The sequence below is a fragment of the Bos mutus genome, chromosome X (assembly GCF_027580195.1).
Source record: "Bos mutus isolate GX-2022 chromosome X, NWIPB_WYAK_1.1, whole genome shotgun sequence".
Taxonomy (NCBI): domain Eukaryota; kingdom Metazoa; phylum Chordata; class Mammalia; order Artiodactyla; family Bovidae; genus Bos; species Bos mutus.
Window position 1 is genome coordinate 20,063,693 of NC_091646.1, and position 23,206 is coordinate 20,086,898.

The window sequence follows — 23,206 nt, forward strand, 5'->3', positions numbered from 1 at the left end:
TGCATCATCTGGTCATTTGAATGCTCCAAAATAAAACCCTCAGAGGTCGTTAAGATCAAACAAAGAGAGTACCAATGTCAACTTGTGGACTGAATATTTTTTTTCTCATAACTGCCCTCTCCCAGATTTTGAGGGAAAAAAAAAATCAAAAAAGTGTTTTCCCCTCATAATATCTTTTTTATTGTATTCTTCTTTAAGACAAACCCTTGTGCTGTCAGGAGAGGCTGCTCTAAGCAAAATGTCTTTTCCCTCTAGAGCAGACAAACGATTAAAGGAACAGGTGGCTGTGAGCCAGTCACCAAGATAAGGAGAGAAAATCTGGTCAGTCATGGCTTTTAACCCTCTCGGTCCTTATCTCTGTCTCTCCTTCTCTATGGGCCAGACAGGTGCTCCTGGCCCCTCTCAAAGCCCTTCCAAGCTGAGGCATGAGGAGACAAAAGCAGTGAGCCACAAACAACAGATCATAGCTTAGAAGTCAAAAAAGGAGAGAGACCCTTGCCATAAATTCTTTCCAGTTACTTACAATCTCTTCCTCTAAGGCAAAGGCCCAACGTGCTTACAGCAGTCTTCTGCTAAAAGCAGCACTGCTGACTGAAGGAAGAACTAGGAAAGCTAAAATTCACAACTAAAGTTCATTGCTCTTTGTTAAAAAGTAGAGTAAGAATCCTCAAGGTCAGTGAAGGTTGCCAATAGTTGTCAAGTATTTTCATCACTGCCTCTCAAAGCTCACCTGTCTCAACGTCTACACACCAAGGGGAAAACACAGTAACTTGTACACTCACAAGAGGTTTGCTATGGCCGAGAATTCCTTCCTGGATCTCTCTTGTTCTAAAATACACGCAAAAACAAGATTGGTTTCAGTTTGGTGCTTCAAAGTTGAGTGGATTCCCCACCCCTTCATCTGTGCTACAACTTTGATGTTAAAACTTTTGGTATTTTTGTCCGTTTCAGTGGTGTATTCCGTTCTGTAGTAATTCTTCTAAATGTAAGCTATTACTGTATATAAAATATGTGTTCTTGGAGATAAGGTGCTAGATATTAGACTGTACGTGTCTATAGATTGTGTCACCCTCAAAAATGGGTAGTGCGTCCATGTAAAGTTAGTGAATCAAATGCATGCACAATTCTATTTGTGACCCACACCTTGGTCAGTTTCCAAAGTAGAACATAGTATATTTGTGTTTAAAGTTTTCTTTTTAAAGTGTATACTACAGGATGTAGAAGAGGCTCCAAGGTGGAGTGGCAGGAAGTGGTGCCTTTCATTTCTTAAATCCCTGGTACAGTATACGACAGGTGAGAACTGATTCTCGTACAATTGGTCATTATGGCAACTTAATCATCTTGGCTGAAGTTGTCACTGGCAGTTCAACGACACGCTTGGCACTGGCACGCCTGTTTTCCATTCATTGTATAGAATGCAAAATGAAAAAGACAATCCTTTCATCCTTACAAAGCAAAGACCCCAGGACAGGCTATTGGAATCCTGTTAGCAGGATGGAAAGAATGATGTACTCTCAAGATCCAACCAGTACCTGACTGTGAACTGACAGTTTGCATTGAGCAGATCTATATTGTGACCATCTCTCCCCTCCCAGAGCAGTACCACAAACCAGAAAAAGGCTGCTCTGTTTTTTTTTTTTTCTTTGATTGATTGCCTGAGAAGAGCTTAGATGGGTAAATAGATAAAGAAGTAGTGGGACTCCTCCAGGAGTCCCAGCTAAGATGTTTGAGAATTACAATCATATAGCAGCAGCATTTGCATCAGACAAGAAAAGAGAACTATGAGATGAGTTCATTATATTTTAAGAATAAAAATAGTAAAGCTAAAAGCTATATATATATTGAATAATTTCTAAAACTGCCTTTTAATACCAAATTTTATGTGCTGTTTTTGAGACTGAAAGCAGGAGGAAAATGCATTCAGTCAATAAACAGTTTTCTTTAGCATTTTGAATTTGAATTTTTCCTTTTCCTTTTCAAAAAGTATTTGCAATTTAAAAGTGCCTTTTCAAAGGATTGCCAAACTACAATCCTGGGGCCAAGTTCCCACTGGCACAACTTACCTTCAGGTGCACAAAATGGGTGGACTTAATCCTCCTCCCCCCAGCAAGAAGAGAAACCCCTTCACACCCCAGTCAAATTCATACATCAATACTGTTACATAGATCAGGAGTCTCAGAGACTCTGCCCAAGGACAAGGTTTCATATATTGGTTGACTTCAATTGGATCCTTTCTAAAATGGTTACAGCGCATGTTCTTGCTGGACAGGAATAATGGACTCCTGCTTGGGGAATGCAGAGAGATTGATGTTTGTGGTTTAACTAAATATTATTAAATAATGTTTGTGTTTCTTAAATAGGTGCTGTTAATCTGTCCTTGGTATATTCTTCTTAAATATGCTAAATAAAGTCTAATTTTAATGCGTATCTGGTTATTGTTCCGAGCTCCATGGGAAAAACATAAAGGAGGGAGACACATAACCAGTTCTCCATCCCTTCTCTTTTGGTTAAACAGAGGAGACAGGGGAGAAACTAATCAGAGTACATGGTAGAATGAAATATGTGGGCTCCAATATTTTTGCATTGTTTTTCCAATATAAGGAATATGCAGTGGGAGGGGGAGTGGTCTTCAGGGGCTTGCTGGAAGAGGGGATTCTGCTTAGCCCTCCCAAAGTGAGAGTGGTCAGATTTCAAAAATAAACTTATGGTCACCAAACGGGAAAGGTGGGGAGGGATTAATTAGGAGTTTGCGATTAACAAATACACACTACTACATATAAAATATATAACCAACAAGGACCTGCTGTATAGCACAGAAAACTCTACTCAATGCTCTTTTCTAACATATATGGGAAAAGAGTCTAAAAGAGTGGATATATGTGTACGCATACCTGATTCACTTTCTGGTACACCTGAAACTAACACAACATTGTACATCAACTATTCTCTCATATAGGGACTTTCCTCGGTGGTCCAATGGTTACGACTCTACCCTCCCAAATGCAGGGGGCCCGACTTCGATCTCTCGTCAGGGAACTAGATTTCATATGCTGCAACTAAGACCTGGCTGTTTGTTGTTTAGTCACTCAGTCATGTCCAACTCTTTTGTGACCCCATGGACTGTAGCCCACCAGGCTCCTCTGTTCATGGAATTTCCGAGCCAAGAATACTGGAGTTGCTATTTCCTCCAACAGGTGATCTTCCCGACCCAGGAATTGAACCCACGTCTCCTGCATTGGCAGGCTGACTCTTTATCACTAAGCCACCTGGGAAGCCCCAAGACCCAGTTCAGCCGAATAAAATAAATATTTTTAAAAAACTATAATCTCATATAAAATTTTTTAAAAATGGCAAACTGAGGGTGGGTGGTCAGAGTGGAAAAATGGGGCCAGATGGCTTGTGGGGCTCTCAAACGCCAGCCTTATTCCAAAGGCCATGAAGTTGTGGGGTGGGGGTGAATAGGCTTTAAGAAACAGTACTGCCCAGCACCTGGATCACCCCCACTGGGCTCCTGGCCCTGCTGTCCTGCTACTCATGAGCAGGACACCTCCCTTGGCACAATTAAGCCACACACAGACCATTCTCACCACCACCACCACCCCCCCCACACACACACAATCCAGTTCCAACTCACCAGGGTTTATGTAACAAGAGGCAGGACCGTGTTCCCTCAAGCCCCAGTTTAAGAAAATGGGTCTGCCTCTAACACCAACCGTAACATGAAAGCACGGGGCACAGATGAGACAAACAAATATGTCTAAAACTTAAAGAGTCTACTAGTTCCTCTCAAGTCCAGGTGCTTGACCTACTGGTAGCCCTTCTTCTCCAAATCTTATCAGTGGTGGTATAAGGAGCTGCTCCTTGTACCTCTGAAGCAGCCCTACAGAGGTTCAGGGAGCTATCCATGCCCATTTCAATCAAAAGAAAGTGCCCTCCCTTCTCCATTTTCACTCCAAAATTAAATTGAATACTTACCTACATGCTGTATTTCAAGATGTTAAAAGATGGCTGCCTTATTCACACAGTCACCTTTAACCCTGATCTGTGAATGCCCACCAGGCAGTGACCTTCTGCTATAGAAATACTTTTACTAATACCTTCTAACAAGCTACCAGTGCAAGCAAGTGAGCTCAGATAAAACGATCAGGCAGCAAACCTGGTAGGAGCTGAGTCCCCTGAAGCTGGAACAATGCTTAATGCAGAGTATTTAGAGGAGAAGGGGCCTGGTTCCAAGGCATCACCTCATAACAGCTCTTCCTCTCAGGCAGGGTTTAGGGGTCAGCTTTCGATTATGAGACTGAATGCGAGAGGTCTAAGAGGATCTGAAAATCCCACTGTCAAGAGACAACTCTGACCGTCTGTAGCCACTCCTCCCCTCAGTCTGCTCCAGGCCCCAGTCACAACCCTGCTCCTTCCAATATAGAAGAAGGCCTACTACAGGCGACCAAATGAGTTTCTTCTTCCCCAATGCAACTAGTCAACTCTTCCTCCCTCTCCTACTCTCTTTCAGAATGCAGTTCTCTGACCTTGTCCCTCTTCATTCCAGACTCTCCTTCAAGAGCCACACCACCTCTTTGATCCCTGCACACACCAACATGTATTCCTCAGCTTGAGGGCGACTTTGAGAACATTCATGAATTGAAGGGTATGTATAGATGGTTTTTAAATGTTTACCTCAATAAGACAAATATTTATCAATAATATTTACCACAAAACAATGTATGAATTTCATGCCATCTCCCCTGAAACTGCAAGCTCAAAGAATATTTGCAATACAAATTCCCAATATTTAGGGAGTTGTGACACCTGACTATTGTCTAATAGGAGCAAATAAATCCAAGAGAATTGACTTCAAAGATTTGTTATCTACACAACTAAGTCAAGCTTACACACTCTCAGCACATTCTCCAAGGGCAGCAAGCAAAAACAACAGGCAACTAAACAACCACGAATGTACAGATTCAATTGAGTAATAAGACAACAGGATCTGGTATTTCATAAACTCTGTATGCTAAACCAATGGATATTTTTAAGTGATCACCCAGATACAAAGGTGTAATATTGTTTGTACAATCAACTTAAGTTGGAAAATGTCACATTTTACCTAACATTTATTTGACAGTAGTTTTGATGTTCTGAACAGACGAGGAAGAAAAAGAAGGGGAAAAAACCTTCTCAACTGAAAAACCAATGTACTTAAATTAAGAAAAAGTACCTCCCTTGCTCTGATTGTTTTAAATTAAATACCCTTTTATGGTATCATTTCAGGAAAATAGTACTTAGAATAAACCTACTTGCCACCTTGATTTTTCTCCCATACAATCGCATTTTGTGTTACACAAACTGAGGCCAGACAGTGAGATTTTTTAATTGATATATATTTAAAAGCATGCAATTGGAAGCATATGTATCTCTGTAGATGTCCATATAAGATACAGATACATATTCAAAGGCAAGGGTGACGTGCCTTGAAGCCTTTGGCGGGATTCTTTAATCCACTTTCACCACGCTGTAGATTTTAGAAATAAAAATAAAACAGGAAAAAAATCCAACAGTTCCTGAAACAAAATGAGAAAGATCTTTGTTAACCAGACATTATAGAAAATCAAAATAGCTTTCTCAAAAATGCAAAGCACGTCAGTTTGGAGATGGAGTACTGATTCTCTGCATCTCAAGACCTGTACTTTATCCAGTAAAAATCACCAGGCTCTCTTGCTGAGCAAAGAGGATGAGCAGCAGGGCTGGAGGCAGTCACCTGCAAAGGGGTGTGAGAATCCATTTGATTGAACACTGCAGGTCTCTAACCAAAGCAAAAAACAAGTAGCTTAAGTTCTCTATTTCAAAATGGATACAAAAAGGTCCAAGGCTACTTTTCTAACACAAGAAACTTTGTATAACTTGCTTCAATTTGGAAAATGTAAATAACCATTATCATTATGCATAGCAAAATCAGGAATAATCTTGGGACTTCCTTCGTGGTCCAGTGGCTAAGACTCCGCTTCCCACTGTAGGGGGCCCGGGTTCGATCTCTAGTCAGGGAACTAGATTACACATGCCACAAGGGTTCACGTGTGGCAACTAAAGATCCTGTGTACCACAACCAAGACCTGGCGCAGCCAAATAATTTTTTTAAAAGCAGGAGTAATCTATTTACTTATATAATCAGAGCATATATTAGTTTTCTAAATGAAAGTTTTATATTATTAAGCTTGAGAAACATCCCATCTCTGGGGATTTATCCTAAAGAAATGATCCTATAGAGAAAAGAATGTCATGCAAAAAATGTTCATAATACTGATTTATAATATTGGAAAACTACAAACAAGCCAAATGCCCCCAAATGATGGACTAAGATGAAATAAGAGAGGCAGCAGAAATGTCAAATAGAGACTTCCCTGGTGGTCCAGTGGCTGGGACTCTGAGCGCCCCTTGCAGGGGGCCACGGTTTGATCCCTGGTCAGGGAACTAGATCCCACGTGCTGCAACTAAGAGTTTGTATACAGCAATTAAAAAAAAAAAAAAGATTCCATGTGCCACAACTAAGACCAGCGCAGCCAAATTAATTGATTAGTTTAAATTTTTTTATTTAAAAATGACAAATATAAAGATATATAAAGCAGCATGGGCCAATCTTTTTTAATAACATTTATTTATTTTCCTTTTGGCTACATTAGGTCTTCGTTGCTTTGCTTAGGCTTTCACTAATCTTCATTGCGATATGCGGTTTCTCATTGCAGTGGCTTCTCTTATTGTGGAGCACAGGCTCTAGGGCTTGTGGGCTTCAGCAGTTGTGGCTCACAGGCTTTAGAGCACTGGCTCAGGAGTTGTGGCACGGGGGCTTAGTTAATCAGAGGCATGTGGAATCTTCCTCAGTCAGGGATCAAATTCGTGTCCCCTGCACTGGAAGGTGGATTCTTATCCACTGTGCCACCAGGGAAGTCCTGGGGCAATCTTTATAATATGGTATTAGGTGAAAAAAGCCAGGTCTTAAACAACTTCCAGGTTATCACACCTATGAGAACATTACATAAGCTTTAAACCCATAGACTAGAGCACAGCATAAATGAAAGAAGATACTTTCCTATTTTAGAGTGACATGATTATGGACAAATTTTTCTTTAACACAGAATTCCATTGATGTTCATACTATAAAAATAAATTTTCAAATGACCTTAATGTTCAATGACTTAACTGAAGAAAATTCTAATAAGATTTTGATCTAATAAGATCAAATCCCATAGTCTAAGTGGGGCACCATAAGACAAGTCAACCATCTAGAAAAATATCTTAATAGCAAGATCACAGAAAGCTTTAGGCAGGATTTGTTACATTTTTCTATGCCAATTTCTAAATTTAGAATAACTTTCCATCCTATATACCATCATGCCACTTCCCTCCCACTCTTTACAGCTCCTTGTCAGTTAATAGGGTATCAAACCAGTCAATCCTAAAGGAAATCAGTCCTGAATATTCATTGGAAGGACTGATGCTGAAGCTGAAGCTCCAACACTTTGGCCACCTGATGAGAAGAGTCGACTCATTGGAAAAGACCCTGATGCTGGGAAAGATTGAAGGCAGGAGGAGAGGGCACAACAGAGGATGAGATGGTTGGATGGCATCACCAACTCAATGGACATGAATCTGAGCAAACTCCAGGAGATAGCAAAGGACAGGGAAGCCTGGCATGCTGCAGTCCATGGGGTTGCAAAGAGTCGGACATGACTGAGCGACTGAACACACACATGGTATAGTGATAAGATTATGGGCTCTAGAGGGACACAAATGTCCTCTGTTGGTTATTTGTTGATCTTAGGCAAGTGAGAGTCTTGCCAACCCTCAGTTTTCTAAGCTGAAAAATGGGGATGATAATACCTTTTCCTACTTTTGTCTCCCTTTTCTGAATCCAACAACTTCAAAGGTTCATGAGATAACATATGTCTGAATCTAAAACACTCCTGATTTCCATTTGCTGCATATTAGTCCCATAAATTATGAAAATGTCTATGAATTCTCAACTTTTTGATGCTCTACTTAAAATACCAAAATGTGTCCTACCCAAAACACAAAAATTCATCAGCCCTCACACTGTTCTGAGAGCTGACTGAGCTAAAGAATCTGGACTTCAGAGTCACGCAGACGTTTAGCTGGGTGATGTAGAACAAGCTACCTTTCTCCTTTGTTCCTCATAACTGAAAAGGAATCATACTCCCATCCACCCAACAGGCTTGACCTGAGGCAAAAAGGACAAAATACATTGGAGTGTCTGTCAAAATAGGCACTCAAGAAATGATGTTCTGATCAATCACTGATGTTCTGATCTGGGGTTGAAAAGTATGTTCACTTGGGATTTATTCGACTTAACTCCTCAATATCAACTGTAGCCTGGAATCACCTGGGAAGATTTAACAAATACTATTGTCTGGGTCACACCCTCAGCTATGCTACTTAACTGGTTGAGATGCAGCCTGAATGTCAAGATTTTTTAAATCTCCCCAGGTCCTGCTACTATGAAACCAGGGTTCAGAACCTCTGGGCTAGCCTATCTGTCTTCCTTCCTTCAATGTTTCCTTCCTTCCTTTCTTTCTTTTTCTTCCTTCCTTCTCTGTAAACAAACATTAAATATTAAGAAAGGTGTGGAAATTTCTAAGGGCCATTGAACCACACAAGTTAAAAGCAATGTAAAGGAGCAGGCTTCCCAGGTGGCTCAGTGGTAAAGAATCTGCCTGCCAATACAGGAGATGCAAGAGACATGGATTCAATCCCTGGGTCGGGAAGATCCCCTGGAGGAGGAAATGACAACCCACTCCAGTATTCTTGCCTGGAGAATCCTATGGACAGAGGACCCTGGCAGGCTACAGTCCATGGAACTGCAAAGAGTCAGATACAACTGAGTGACTCAGTAACAACAAGGGATCTGGAGAAATTAAAAAAAATTTTCTACAGCTCAATTGCTGGTACTACAACTTAAGGATAGAAAAAGGGAGATGGAACAAAAAGGGAGAAGTATTATACCTTTGATGTCTTTGCCTACATTTGTCCCAGGACAGAGAAAGTACTAAACCAGTACTAGAAATGTCCTAGTTTCTTTCTAAACTTCGTAACCTTTTCTCATTAGGTCAGGAGACACATTACAAAAAGACAAACCAACTACCGGATCTTGAATGAGGCAGTCCAAGACAAGCAGAGAAGCTCATTTTCCCCCATCCTTTCCCTAAATGCAATTCTACAATGAGAAAAACAAAATTCACAGCCTGATCTAGGACTGGCATCCAATACACATTTCCTCCAGGGCCTTCCCAAAGTCTTCATGTACACTTGAAAAAGAAGAAACTAGCTAAATAAAACATTTTGAAAGTCTATCACATTCTATTCAATATAAACAAACCTTTAAAGAGGCTTTCCACAGCTACTGTGGGGACTAAATTCCAATATATATTAATTTGAGAATTGGCACCTGTGACTAAGACATGCAGAAAAGATTTTCCTAACATTGGAATTAGAGCCATTGCACAGAAGAATAAAGAGAAAGCTTATTTGGAGCAAAGGTCTTAGGGACCTTGACTCTCTTCAGCCATATTTGATTCAGTTTTCAGTAAACACTTTCTCTGGGCCTGGCACTTGCCAGGTAATGTAAAGGATAGAAAAAGTGGCTCAGGGACTTCCCTGGCAGTCCAGTGGTTAAGACTTCTCACTTCCACTGCAGGGGGTGCAGGTTTGATCCCAAGAGGGGGAACTCAGATCCTGAGTGCTGTGAGGTGTGGTCAAAATGTAAAAAAGTAGCGGGGGGGACCTCTGGTGGGGAACAATGTCAGTGGCTAATCAACATATTGCTGCTTATATAGAGGTCACAGTCAGAGACTTGGAAAGGACCCTTGACTCCAGTCTTTCTCACTTTCATATTTTATCAGTCACCAAGACCTTCCAATTCCAACTTGGAATTTGTTTGAAGTGCAAATATTTTATTTTACATTCTTACTTAAACACTTCTTTTCACCTGCCTTCATGGCCCAGTGGGCAGTGAATCACTCTCATACATACTTTTCTTCAACTGAATACTTACGTGATACAGAATACAACCACTTTTCCCCTCTCAATTGGTAACCTGTGACATTTTTTGTTTCTGTGTTTACTGCAGAAACTCTTAATAGAGACAATTTAATATAATTTATAAACATATTTTATACTCACATTTGCATAATTGTATAACATAAAAATAAAAATCAGAGATGGTAAATGTAGTTTTCACTGATTCCTTGATTAATTTATGCTTACTTTCCAAGCTCAATGCTCTATCAATAATAAAATAATGCTTCCTATGATCTTTTCTCTAAAAACTTTATTATCACTTCTAGAACATGATTGGTGTTGCTTTTTTATGGGAATCTTCTGAATCCATCCCCTCCATCCACCTGTCCATCTCCATAGCCATCGGGTCTTAAGTCATACTCACTAAATCTCTCATCTACAAAACTATCTCTCTTGGCTTGTCTTTATGGCCAGTCTCCCTCTCAAATCAATTCTCCACTCTGTCAGAGTGATTGTGATATTTCCAAAACACAAATTTGATTGCCCAGCCCCTACTTACAAACTATAAATAGCTTCCCATAGCAAAGGTACTTAAACCCTGGAGAGTATCACAAACTTGTTAAGCAATTAAAAATACAGATAAGCAAGGATTCTGATTCAGAAGCTTTGGGATAGGCCCTGGGCATCAGATTTATTGGTTTTAGTTGGTTTAGTTTAGCCAGAGATATGAACAAATACCTTCATGACCAAGACAATGACGATGATGATTATAATAATGACAATAGCTGTTATTTATTAAATGCTTGGGTTCCCCTGGTGCCTCAGTGGTAAAGAATGCCTGCAGTGCAGGAGACGACGGTTTGATCCATGGGTCAGGAAGATCCCCTAGAGAAGGGAATGGCTACCCACTCCAGTATTCTAGCCTGGAGAATTCCACAGACAGAGGAGCCTGGCGGGCTACAGTCCACAGGGCCTCAAAGAGTCGGACACGACTTAGCAACTGAGCACAGGGAAAAGGAATAACGTCCCTTCCTTTGAAATTTTACCATGATGCTTGAAACTAGAAGAATACTAGCTACCACAGGGCCCAGAGTTAGAATAGGTCTGTAACTACCTGTACTGGGAAAAAATGTTAAGACCTTGAGGTTTTCAATATTCTTGAAAATAGAGAACACTGTGTCCTGTTCATTCCAATAGTACCCGGCATTTTGGTACATAAATATAAGCCGAAATAAAAATGAGCTGGGACTGAAGAGGTAATAGAATTATCCCAAAGATTATACTGGCCTTGACTCCCTGTATTCTAGAATAATGGGGAAAAATTGGAAGGATGTGCCTTTATTTTTTTAAGAAGGGCTGGAAGGGTTGAAAGAGCATGAAAAAGACTTGGAATGGGCTGTTATCATCATCTGTCCCTGAGGGTGATGTTTTATAGCTTTAGGTACATGCGCCTGTCTTCATTGTCCCAATTACAGGAAGTCCACCAGATCTAACAGAAGGCCACAGAGGAGATTTCACAGGCATCATTTGGTGGTTTGTTTGCCCTAGCTTAAAGAAAGTACCTCTTTCTTAAGGAGGATGTGGAGAGTTGTGTTTAAGAGAATAAACAGTGGAGTCAGACCAACCAGGATTTGAATGAATCATAGCTCCCAGACTAAGCTAGCTAAGTGACCTTGAACAAGTCACTTAATCTCTCTGGACCTCAGTTCCTCATCCATGCAATAGGAGTAATATGACTTACACCTCATAATAGTTAGACAATTAGGTGAAAATTGAGATAAATGTATGTTAATAGTTGACACATAATTGACTCAATAAGAAATAAATAGTATTATATCTTATGTTTTCATATTTGCTGTAAGCACCTTGCCAAGCCCATAAAAAGTTTAATAAATATTTGTTGGCTGCTTAACAATTAGCATTAATACATCTTTATTCCTTTCTGATCTTTTGTCCTTTAGAATTTAAATTTTTAATAAGACAGAGACAATTTGGTATAATAAAGCACAAAAAGACCACTATAGCTAATATTTGTATATTAAGATAATTGGACTTTTCCTTCAGTATAGTTTATTTCATCATGCACTGTGTGAGAACATTTTTCACTTCAATTTAGTGACAAAAATATTATACAGTAGACACTCTCAAAATATACTGAACTTTATTTGCTCCTTTTAATTAATAAAAATATATTTAAAGCATAGATACTTAGTGAGAAAGTCAACAGAAAAGCACTCTGAACTTGGCTGATACTTCTGGGTCTTAGAAACTCTTTGCATCATACTGGCTTCAATCACCGCACAGTGACTGTTGATTCAGAGTCTCTGATTCTAAACATGTTCTCTTGAGATGAACAAAACTATATTTGGAAAATAGCATTAACTCCCAAGTAAAAGTGAGGTTCAAAAATAGTATTTCTTACAGTACTATTAACATTTTGGGCCAGATAATTCTTTGTTGTACATCACAGGATGTTTAGCACTATCCTTGGCCTCTACCCACTAGATGTCATCAGCATCCTCCCATCCCAGTCGTGACGATCAAAACTGTCTCCAGATATTGCTAAATGTCCTATAAGGGGATAAATTTGTCCCTGGTTGAGAACCACTGCTCAAGAAAAACAGACTGTGGCTAAATGCAAACATTTATATAAAATGTTTAATTTACTACCCAATGATAATGCCAACCAGGATTTATATTAAACCATAAACTCTATTATCATAATAGAACATAGCAGTTAAACTTTAGGAGAACGAATCTTAAGCGTTAGATCTGAATTGGTTATTCTGATCTTATATCTATTATATCAAACTAGAGATATATTATTTCAATTAATTTTAAGACTTTAACTCATTTGTTGATATCAAAAAGAGAACTTGATGCAAATTTAAAAAATTCACTATCCTCCAATCAAGATCAAGTATCCACATCTGTGCCAACCATCAATCTCCATTAGAGATCTGAGTAAAGCGATCAAATTAGAAGATATCACAGCCTACTTGGTCATGCATAGAGTTCGTTTCTTTAATAACTGGTTTCTTAACAGCTGGTTAAACTAGTGATACTGAAACTAGTTAGGATTTGGGACAAGTCACCCAACTTGAACTGAAGTTTATCTTTGTCTCTACAATGTAACATTTCCCTCCTGGTACCCTTTGGTGACATTATTGGTATAGTGTGGCTTATCCTTCTGCCTGTTCTTTGAATTCTATTTCAAAATGTTATTTACACATCTGTTAGTGTGCTATGTACTGAAAATTGAGTAGAGGAACACCAGCCACAATGCACATCATTTCCTTTGCCTCAAAAAACTGAGAGGAAGAAAACAATGGGGTGCCATTTTAGACATACTGAGCTAACAAAAAACAAAACCATTTTAGGGGGGGGGTTGGTTATTGTTTCTATTAAAATAATACTCAATGCCAGCCGAGGCTGTAGTGAAAACAATACAACTCTGCTGATGCCAGAAAAGCATAAAGAGCCATAAAAATATTTATGTTTTTTGACCCTGTCATCCCATTTCACAGACTATCCTAAGGAAATAATTCAAAGTCGGCGGGGGGGAAGGTGGTGGGGGTGGTCAACAGTGAAGAAACAGTTAAGTAATCTTCTCAACAGATTAAACAGCCATAAAAGTGGCAAATATAAAGGATATATAGGAACATACTCAATATTGAAAAGTGATAGCTATGAAGTCCTATACTTCCATTATGATGCCATGGATGAATTCAAGTACCAAAGAGGAATGTGGTGACCACCAGGAAGAACTTCGGATGAGTGCATAATTATTCTAAGTTAGTGTAAAACTCTCGGAGAAGGCAATGGCACCCCACTCCAGTACTCTTGCCTGGAAAATCCCGTGGATGGAGGAGCCTGGTAGGCTGCAGTCCATGGGGTCGCTGGGAGTCGGACATGACTGAGCGACTTTCCTTTCACTTTTCACTTTCATGCATTGGAGAAGGAAATGGCAACCCACTCCAGTGTTCTTGCCTGGAGAATCCCAGGGATGGGGGAGCCTGGTGGGCTGCCATCTATGGGGTCGCACAAAGTCAGACACGACTGAAGCGACTTAGCAGCAGCAGCAGCAGCAGTGTAAAACTCTTCAGTATATTTTACACACGAGTAGATATTGCTAATTTTAAAGTTCTCATTTAAAAAAATTCACTCTCAGAAAGATCTGCCTTTAGCAAGAAAGAGTAATCAGCAATTAAGAACTGTACTTTTGTGTACATCTATATTCTCAAGACTAATTATTTCATTAAGAATGTTTTCCTCAAAAGTGAAACACCATGAGCAGAGGCAATAAGCCTTGCTTCCTGCTGTGAACCTCAAAATATAATGGTGAAATGGAATATAGAGATGCCATTCAAGAGTCTTAGGCAGAAAGGGGTTCTTAAAGAACAGTTGTAGAAAATGGATGTCAAAAGCACACTTGACGATTTAAAAATTTTTTCCTGATATGAACGATAACCAGGATTTACTTTGGGGGTTTTTCATGATTTAATTTTAAAATAGATATGGAGATCTCTTTTCCTCTCCCCACCCCCCGCCATGAAAACTAATTTGCTCTGATTCAAGACAGGGACATAGGAAGATCCTAAACTCACCTCCTCCCATAGACACACCAAACCTACAGCAATACATGAAACAAATTCCTCTGAAAAAAAACCTGGCATAGCAACATCTTCACATAGGACAAATGAGAGGGGAAATTACATCATAGTGGGTAGGAAAGGCTGGGACAATGATCTCACCATAAACCCCAAATCCAGCATGGTGATACACAATTGGGAGGGAATCCAAAACCTGGAGCTTCTTTCTGAGGACCAAAGGGTTCATGCCCTACATCAGGCACTCCAACCTCTAAGACTGGCACCTGAGAAATAAACTCTCCAGACATCTGGTTTTGAAAAACCATGGGGCTCACACCCATGAGACCCAAGCAGCTGATACAAACTGAAGTTTGGCTCTTAAGGGCTCATATGCCATCTCCAAAATATACTAATAGTTCATGCAGCTCAATATATTAAAAAAAAAAAAAAAACACCCAATCCAAAAAAAATGGGCAGAAGATCTAAATAGTCATTGCTCCAAAGAAGACATAAAGATGGCCAAGAGGCCCATGAAAAGATTCTCAACATCACTAATGATTAGAGAAATGCAAATCAAAACTACAAAGAGGAATCACCTCACACCAGTCAGAATGACCATCATCAAAAGGTCTATAAATAATAAATGCTAGAGAGGGTATGGAGTAAAGGGACCCTCCTATACTGTTGCTGGGAATATAAACTGGTACAGCCACTATGGAGAACAGTATGGAGGTTCCTTAGAAAACTAAAAATAGAGCTACCATATGATCCTGCAATCCCACTCCTGGACATATATCATATATGTGGAGAAACCATAATTCAAAAAGATATAAGCACCCCAATGTTCACTGCAGCACTATTTACAATAGCCGAGACATAGAAACAACCGAAGTGCCCATAAACAATGAATGGATAAAGAAGGTGTGGTACTATATATACAATGGAATATTATTCAACTATAACAAAGAATGAAATAATGCCATATGCAGCAACATAGATGGACCTGGAGATTGTCATGCTGAGTGAAGAAGTCAGAGAACAACAAATATCACATGATATCACTTCTATGTGGAATCTTAAAAAAAGGGGAAGAAATAAACTTATCTACAAAACAGAAAGAGACACAGATGTAGAAAATAAATTTATGCTTACCAGGGGGTGGAGGGAAATAAACTGGAAGATTGGGATTGACATATACACACTATTATATACAAAATAGGTTAACTAATAAGGACCTACTGTATATCACAGGGAACTCTACTCAATACTCTGTAATAGCACCTATATAGGGAAAAAGTCTAAAAAAGAGGGGATATGTGTATATGTATAACTGATTCACTTTGCTGTACACCTGAAACTAATACAACATTGCAAATCAACTATTCTCCAATAAAAATTAATTTAAAAAATCGAAACTACAATGAAATATAACCTCACAACAGTCAGAATGACCATCATTAAAAAGTCTACAAATAACAAATGCTGGAGAAGGTGTGCAAAAATAGGAACCCTTCTACACCGTGGGAATGTAAACTGGTGCAGCCACTATGGAAACACTATGCAGATTCTTAAAAAATTGAAAATAGATTTACCACAAGATCCAGCAATTCCACTCCTGAGTATTTATCTGAAGAATGCTGCTGCTGCTGCTAAGTCACTTCAGTCGTGTCCGACTCTGTGTGACCCCATAGATGGCAGCCCACCAGTCTCCCCTGTCCCTGGGATTCTCCAGGCAAGAACACTGGAGTGGGTTGCCATTTCCTTCTCCAATGCATGAAAGTGAAAAGTGAAAATGAAGTCGCTCGGTCATGTCCGACCGTCAGCGACCCCATGGACTGCAGCCCACCAGGCTCCTCCGTCCATGGGATTTTCCAGGCAAGAGTACTGGAGTGAGGTGCCATTGCCTTCTCCATATCTGAAGAATACAAAAACACTAATTCAAGCTATATGAACCCCTATGCTCACTGAAGCATCATTTACAACAGCCAAGATATGAAAGCAACCTAAGTGTTTATCAATAGATGAATCAATAAACAGGATGTGGTATATGTGTGTGTAGATACATATATATACATAATATATATAACATAGATATATATACATAATACACATATGTTATATATATATCTCTCTCAGACATTAAAAAAGAATGAAATCTTGTCATTTGACCATTTGGGACAACATAGATGGACCCACAGGGTATTATGCTAAGTAAAAGAAGTCAGACAGAGAAAAACAAATACTGTACATGGAATCTAAAACACAGAACAATTGAACAAACATAACAAAATAGAAAAGAGTCATGGATTTAGAGAACAAACAGGTGGTTGCTGGAGGTAGGGAGTAGGGGGGAGGAGTGAAACAGGTGAGGGAAATTAAGAGATACAAAATAGCAGCTACAGAATAAAGAAGTCATGGGATGAATTGTACAGTATGGGGAATATAGTCAATGATTATGCAATATCTTTGTATGGTGACAGATGGTAGCTAGACTTATCATGGTGATCATTTTGAAATGGACAGAAATATCAAATCACTGTGCTGTATATCAAGAACTAACATAGTGTTGTAGGTCAATTATATTTCAACAAAGAAAGAAACAAATTCATAGAAAAAGAGATCAGATTTGTAGTTACTAGATGTGTCGGAGAAGGCAATGGCAACCCACTCCAGTACTCTCGCCTGGAAAATTCCATGGACGGAGGAGCCTGGTAGGCTGCAGTCCATAGGGTTGCGAAGAGTCGGACACGACTGAGCGACTTCACTTTCACTTTTCACTTTCATGCATTGGAGAAGGAAATGGCAACCCACTCCAGTGTTCTTGCCTGGAGAATCCCAGGGACGGGGGAGCCTGGTGGGCTGCCGTCTCTGGGGTCGCACAGAGTTGGACACGACTGACGCGACTTAGCAGCAGCAGCAGATGTGAGGGGTAGGGGAAGAGGAATTGGTTGAAGGCAGTCAAAAGATACAAAGTTTCAGTTATAAAATAAATAAGTATTAGGAATATAATATACAACATGGTAAGTATAATTAATACTGTTGTACATTATATATGAAAGTTGTTAAGAGTAAATCCTAAAAGTTCTCAGCAGAAGAAAAAAATTTTCTATTTTGTTAATTTTGTATCTATATGAGATGATAAATGTTCATTGAACCCACTGTGGTCATCATTTCATGATGCATGAAAGTCAATAATTATGCTGTATACCCGAAACTTATACAGAGCTGTACGTCAGCTATACCTCAATAAAAAATCTGAATAAAACCAGAAAGGAAAAAATATATACACCCTCCAGAAAGATTTTAGGCTTGTTACTATGCTGCTGCTGCTAAGTCACTTCAGTCGTGTCTGACTCTGTGTGACCCCATAGACAGCAGCCCACCAGGCTCCTCTGTCCCTGGGATTCTCCAGGCAAGAATACTAGAGTGGGTTGCCATTTCCTTCTCCAATGCATGCATGCATGCTAAGTCGCTTCAGTCGTGTCCAACTTTGTGCGACCCTATGGACAGCAGCCCACCAGGCTCCTATGTCCATGGGATTCTCTAGGCAAGAATACTGGAGTGGGTTGCCATTTCCTTCTCCCCCTGTTACTATAGATGTATGAAATTTATTACCAAAAAGTGGACAGAAGATCTGAATAGACATTTTTCCAAAGAAGACATACAGAAGGCCAAAAAGTACATGAAAAGATGCTCAGTAGCACTAATCATCAGGGAAATGCAAATCAAAACCACAATGAGATACCATCTCACACCTGTTAGAATGACAATTATCAAAAACACAAGAAATAAAAAGTTTTAGGGAGGATGTGGAGAAAAGGGGACCCTGTGCACTGTTGATAGGAATATACATTGGTATAGCCACTATGGAAAATGGTATGGAGGTTCCTAAAAAAATTAAAAATAGAATTACCATATGATCCAGAAATTCGACGTCTGGGTATTTATCCAAAGAAAATGAAAACACTTACTGAAAAAAAAAAACCACGTATACCATGTTCACTGCAGTGTCATTTATAGTAGCCAAATTATGAAAACAACCTAAGTGTCTGCTGATGTATAAATGGATAAAGAAAATGTGGTATATGCATACAATGGAATATTATTCAGTGATAAAAAATACAAAAAAATCCTGCTTTTTGTGACAACATGGATGGACTTTGAGGGCGTTATGCTAAGTGAAATAAGTTAGACAAAGAAAGACAAATACTGCATGCTCTCACTTACATGTGCAATCTTAAAAAAATCAAACACCAAACTCATAGATACAGAGAATAGATTGGTGGTTTCCAGAGGCTGGGGGAGGGAGATAAGAATGTGGGCAAAATGGGTGAAGGTGGTCAAAAGGTCCAAATTTCCGGTTATGAAATAAATAAGTCATAGGGGAATGATGCACAGCATGGTGATTATAAATAGCAATACTATACTTATTAGTATTTAAAAGTTGCTAAGAGAATAAACCTTAAAAGTTCTCATTGATTCCAAACATTTTCTAACTGTGTATGACAGATGTTAACTAGACTTATTATGGTAATCATTTGATAATATATACAAATATAGAGTCATTGTGTTGTAGACCAGAAACTAATAAAATGTTGTATATCAATTACACTTCAGTCTAAAACATTTTTTAAAGTAAAATAGATATGGAAACATAGGGTATCTACCCTCTTTCATACACTATGTAATTCAAGAAGAACCATGTGCTTAGCACTATGAAGGATAGAAAATAGGCATAAGATGTGTGGTCCCTGTTCTCAAGAAGATTCCAAGTTAGGTGGAGAGACATGCAAAAAAAAAAAAAAAAAATCAGGAGGATACACGCCTGAACTCAGTAAATGGTTCAGTTTAAGAGATTTAGAAAATATACGGAGCAGGGAGAACAGGAGCCCAAACACCAAGGTAAGTTTAGATCTTGATAAGGAAGTATGGCACTATTAAAGTTTTCTAATAAGATGAATGAAATTATCACATTTAAACCCCCTCAACTCCCCATAACTCCAACAATAAAATCTAAATTCCTTAGTAGAGTTTTTGAGACCATGGCAAGATCTGCCAGTTCCTTACATCTCTAACATCACTATTGCCACCTAGTGAAATCCCCCACCCGCTGCCATGGTGAACTCCTCTGCGCTCTCTGAAGATGTCAAATTCCTTCCCCCTTCAGGATTTTTGAACATGCTGTCACCTCTGTTTGAAACACCTGATTATCCACCTCTTCTTTCATATCATTTCTTTCACAAAGCTCATCAAACCCATAATTCCTTCTTTGTCTGCCATCTATTAACATATAACATCCACAAAAGCAGGGGCCCTTACCTGTCTTGTTCACCACTATGTCCCCAGCACCTAGCCCAGAGTCTAGCGCTGTGTAAGACAGAAAAAGAAGCTTCTGAAGAAGAATAAATAGGGAGGTTGTGATTAACTATAAAGCATGGAAAATGAAAGTGAAAGTCGCTCAGTCATGTCCAACTCTTTGCGACCCCATGGACTAATACACTCCATGGAATTCTTTAGGCCAGAATACTGGAGTGGGTAGCCTTTCCCTTCTCCAGGGGATCTTCCCAAGCCAGGGATTGAACCCAGGTCTCCCTCATTGCAGGTGGATTCTTTACCAGCTGAATTACCAGGGAAGCCCAAGAATACTGGAGTGGGTAGCCTATCCCTTCTCCAGCGGGTCTTCCCAACCCAGGAATCGAACTGGGATCTCCTGCACTGCAGGCAGATTCTTTACCAACTGAGCTATCAGGGAAGTCCATAAAACATGGAAGGGCTACGTTAAGAATTCATGCAAAATAAGCCAAGGAGATCAGAGATTAGAGATGAGGGTCAAAGAGAGAGAGAAATTCAGATGAATCAGTAGGTGGGGGAGGAAGTGCTAGATTCACTTTCTGGGGCATGAACCAACATGACATGCAAATGTTCAGAATATACATGAAGAGAGATTATGGCTAGAGACAGAGATTTGGGAGCTGTCAGCACTAAGGAGATAAATGAAGCCCTGGGACTAAATAAACTCTAAAAGGGAGAGTGCAGAAAGAAAGGACTGAAATGCTGAAGCTGGAACCTTCAATAAAGCCTAGAGTTAGGTGACAGGAAGAAGGAGGGAAACAAAAGAATTCACAATATGGCACAGGAAGAATGCCAATCATGCTAGAAGAATTTCACAGAATGGGTGTGGAGTAGTGTTTAACCAAGAAGCCAAGGAGGATGGAGACTAGGGAACGGCCATTAGGTTTTTGCAAGAGACCACTGAGAACCTTGAAAAGTCAGATATTAGTGACAGAAGCAATTTAAGTGGTGGAGACTACCAATGGGGATAGATGTTTGTCAGCAATGGAACCATTTGGGATGACATTTCACTTTTGAAAGAAGCTGCTGATAATATAAGACTCCCAGAAAAAGGTAGCCTGAGTCAAAGTGTTAGGTAATGAAGAAAACATTAGCCTGAAATCACTGCACTCAATCCATTCAACTGCACATTACACAAATAGAAAAGCCAGTAACTTAAAAGGAGAGAAATCCAAAACAAGACACTGTGGGCAGAGATGGCATGTACACACAGCAATATGGGTGAAATTCACAAACAATCTGGAGAAAAAGAAACCTGACCTCAAAAAAGCCAGACATAGAAGAGTATATCTTGTACGATTCCATTAACCTACAATTCAAAAACAGGACAAGTTAACTGATGCTGTTAAAAGTCAGGATAGTGGCTGCCTTTGGGGAAAATGAGTGGAAAGACGCCCAACAGAGGCTTTGGGTCCATGGATCATGTACTTTTTATTAACATGGCTGTCAGTTATAGAGTGTGTTCAATGCTGTACACTTATGATGTGTGCATTTTTCTGCAGGCATATTTCAGTAAAAAGTTTAAAAACCTCAAAAGCAAACATGAGGAGCCTCATTAGACTAAAATAGTGAGACACTCTCAGGCCTTCTTAAAACCGAACTCATTTTTTAGTTCCCCAACCAGGAATGGAACTCAGGCTCCCTGTAGTAGAAGTGGAAGCGTGGAGTCCCAACCACTGGACCACCAGGTAATTTCCTAAATAGAACTGAGGGATGAGAGGAGGCCTGCACAGTCTTCTCTCTACTGAAGAGTTGAGAGCAGCAGGTACACAAAAAGGACAGAAAGAAGTCACCACCGAGATGCCCAGTTTCTCAGATAACGTTTGCCTGTGTCTTAAGGCTTTGATTTCTGACAAATTTTCATTGTTAATTTTTGCATATTTGTTGAACCTGGAGGGTTAAAAGCATAGGAAAATGCTTGAAATGTTCCAAACTGACCTACACAAATGATGTGACTTGAGCTAAAACCAGAACTTAAGAAGTGAGGCAGGTAGAGGTGGACCACTGCTTCCCTTGGGCTGGCAAGGCCATAAAGCTCTCCAAATTCATTATTTCTCCAATGGGATCATTTTAGAAACCATGCCATTTTTTCACCTGCTTTAAGCATTCATCTAAACAAGAATTGCCATCACATCTGAACCAAAATAACAATCCCAAATGAGTAATCCTGAGAAGTACCCATCTTGTTCCTCACCTATAATTGCTTATATTGACTTAATCTAATTTTACTAATTTAAAAGTTATTCAAGTCAGTTAATTTTTTATGCCTGGAAGAAATTCAAAAGTGATTACACACAACCCTTACTGTGCTTTGGAACACATCCCTACTGTTTAAAAACATTCACGAGAGATGGTCTTGTAGCTAAGTACATAAGGTCCCTCCAGCTCCCCAGGCCTTGCAATCTTTTATCCCCAAAGCATAGAAATGAACATGATGACTTTGTTCCCTCTTCCTTCCATTAATTGTTAATTGATGCTTATTATATTACGGCTATCTCCAAGTCTCTTTGGAGAATCCAAAATACACAAAATGTAATCCTGTGCTTACCAGTGAACAGGAAAAAAATCAAGACCATGATCATCGTGTACCCAAAGTACAAAATGATGCTTGCAATGTCTGTGATTTTAAGTTTAACGAAGAAGTAGTAGACTGCATAAGCAAAAAAATAAACAGCTGTAAAACTGCTGGTAAGAAAGGCTCTCCACCACCAATGATAATCCTGTGAGAAGAGGTAGAAAAAAACAACTTTTTAGATGAAACTCTAACTATACATGGGTTAGTAATTATAATAAGAGGCAACATAAAATAGGCTCTATAGGATTATGGATTAAAAGAAATAAAAGAGGAAGTTTCATAAGAAATCTAATTTCATATGTACAGTCTGACTAATGTACATCCTGCTTGGGGCGCCCTCACAATGATAAACTCTTGGTTTCCAGGGGGACCATGTGTGCCCTCAGGGACTGTACTTCTAATATGCACATCCTTTCTCTCTAGACGCTGCCTCAGCCCTGGAAGGTTTTCACGTCAGCTTCAATTTACTGGCCAGAGTTGTGCTGGGCCTGAATTGATGCCTCAGTTCAGGTAAAAAAGGTTAGTAGAGAAATTTAAGATAGATCTTTTTTCCCCCTTACAGTTTTATTGAGATATAATTGATATACAGCACTGTCTAATTTTAAGGTGTACAATATAATGACTTGACTTAACATATCATGAAATGATTATCACAGTAATT

The 23,206-nt window shown here is 39.4% G+C and overlaps 1 protein-coding gene across 5 annotated transcripts in view; it reads right to left on the reverse strand.

Moving 5' to 3' along the window:
* Positions 1-5,392: 5,392 nt before the first annotated feature.
* Positions 5,393-23,206, reverse strand: part of LOC102270821 (transmembrane 9 superfamily member 2-like) — a 79,050-nt gene continuing 61,236 nt past the window's right edge. For 2 of the 5 annotated variants that reach the window (XM_070366055.1, XM_070366054.1), the window contains 2 exons: positions 22,519-22,690; positions 5,393-5,558 (listed from right to left, as the gene is read on the reverse strand). In XM_070366055.1, the coding sequence (XP_070222156.1) occupies positions 5,491-5,558; positions 22,519-22,690 (240 nt within the window). In that variant the 3' untranslated portion in view covers positions 5,393-5,490. The remainder of the gene's footprint in view (positions 5,559-22,518; positions 22,691-23,206) is intronic. The other 3 variants (XM_070366058.1, XM_070366056.1, XM_070366057.1) reach the window with 2 other exon arrangements.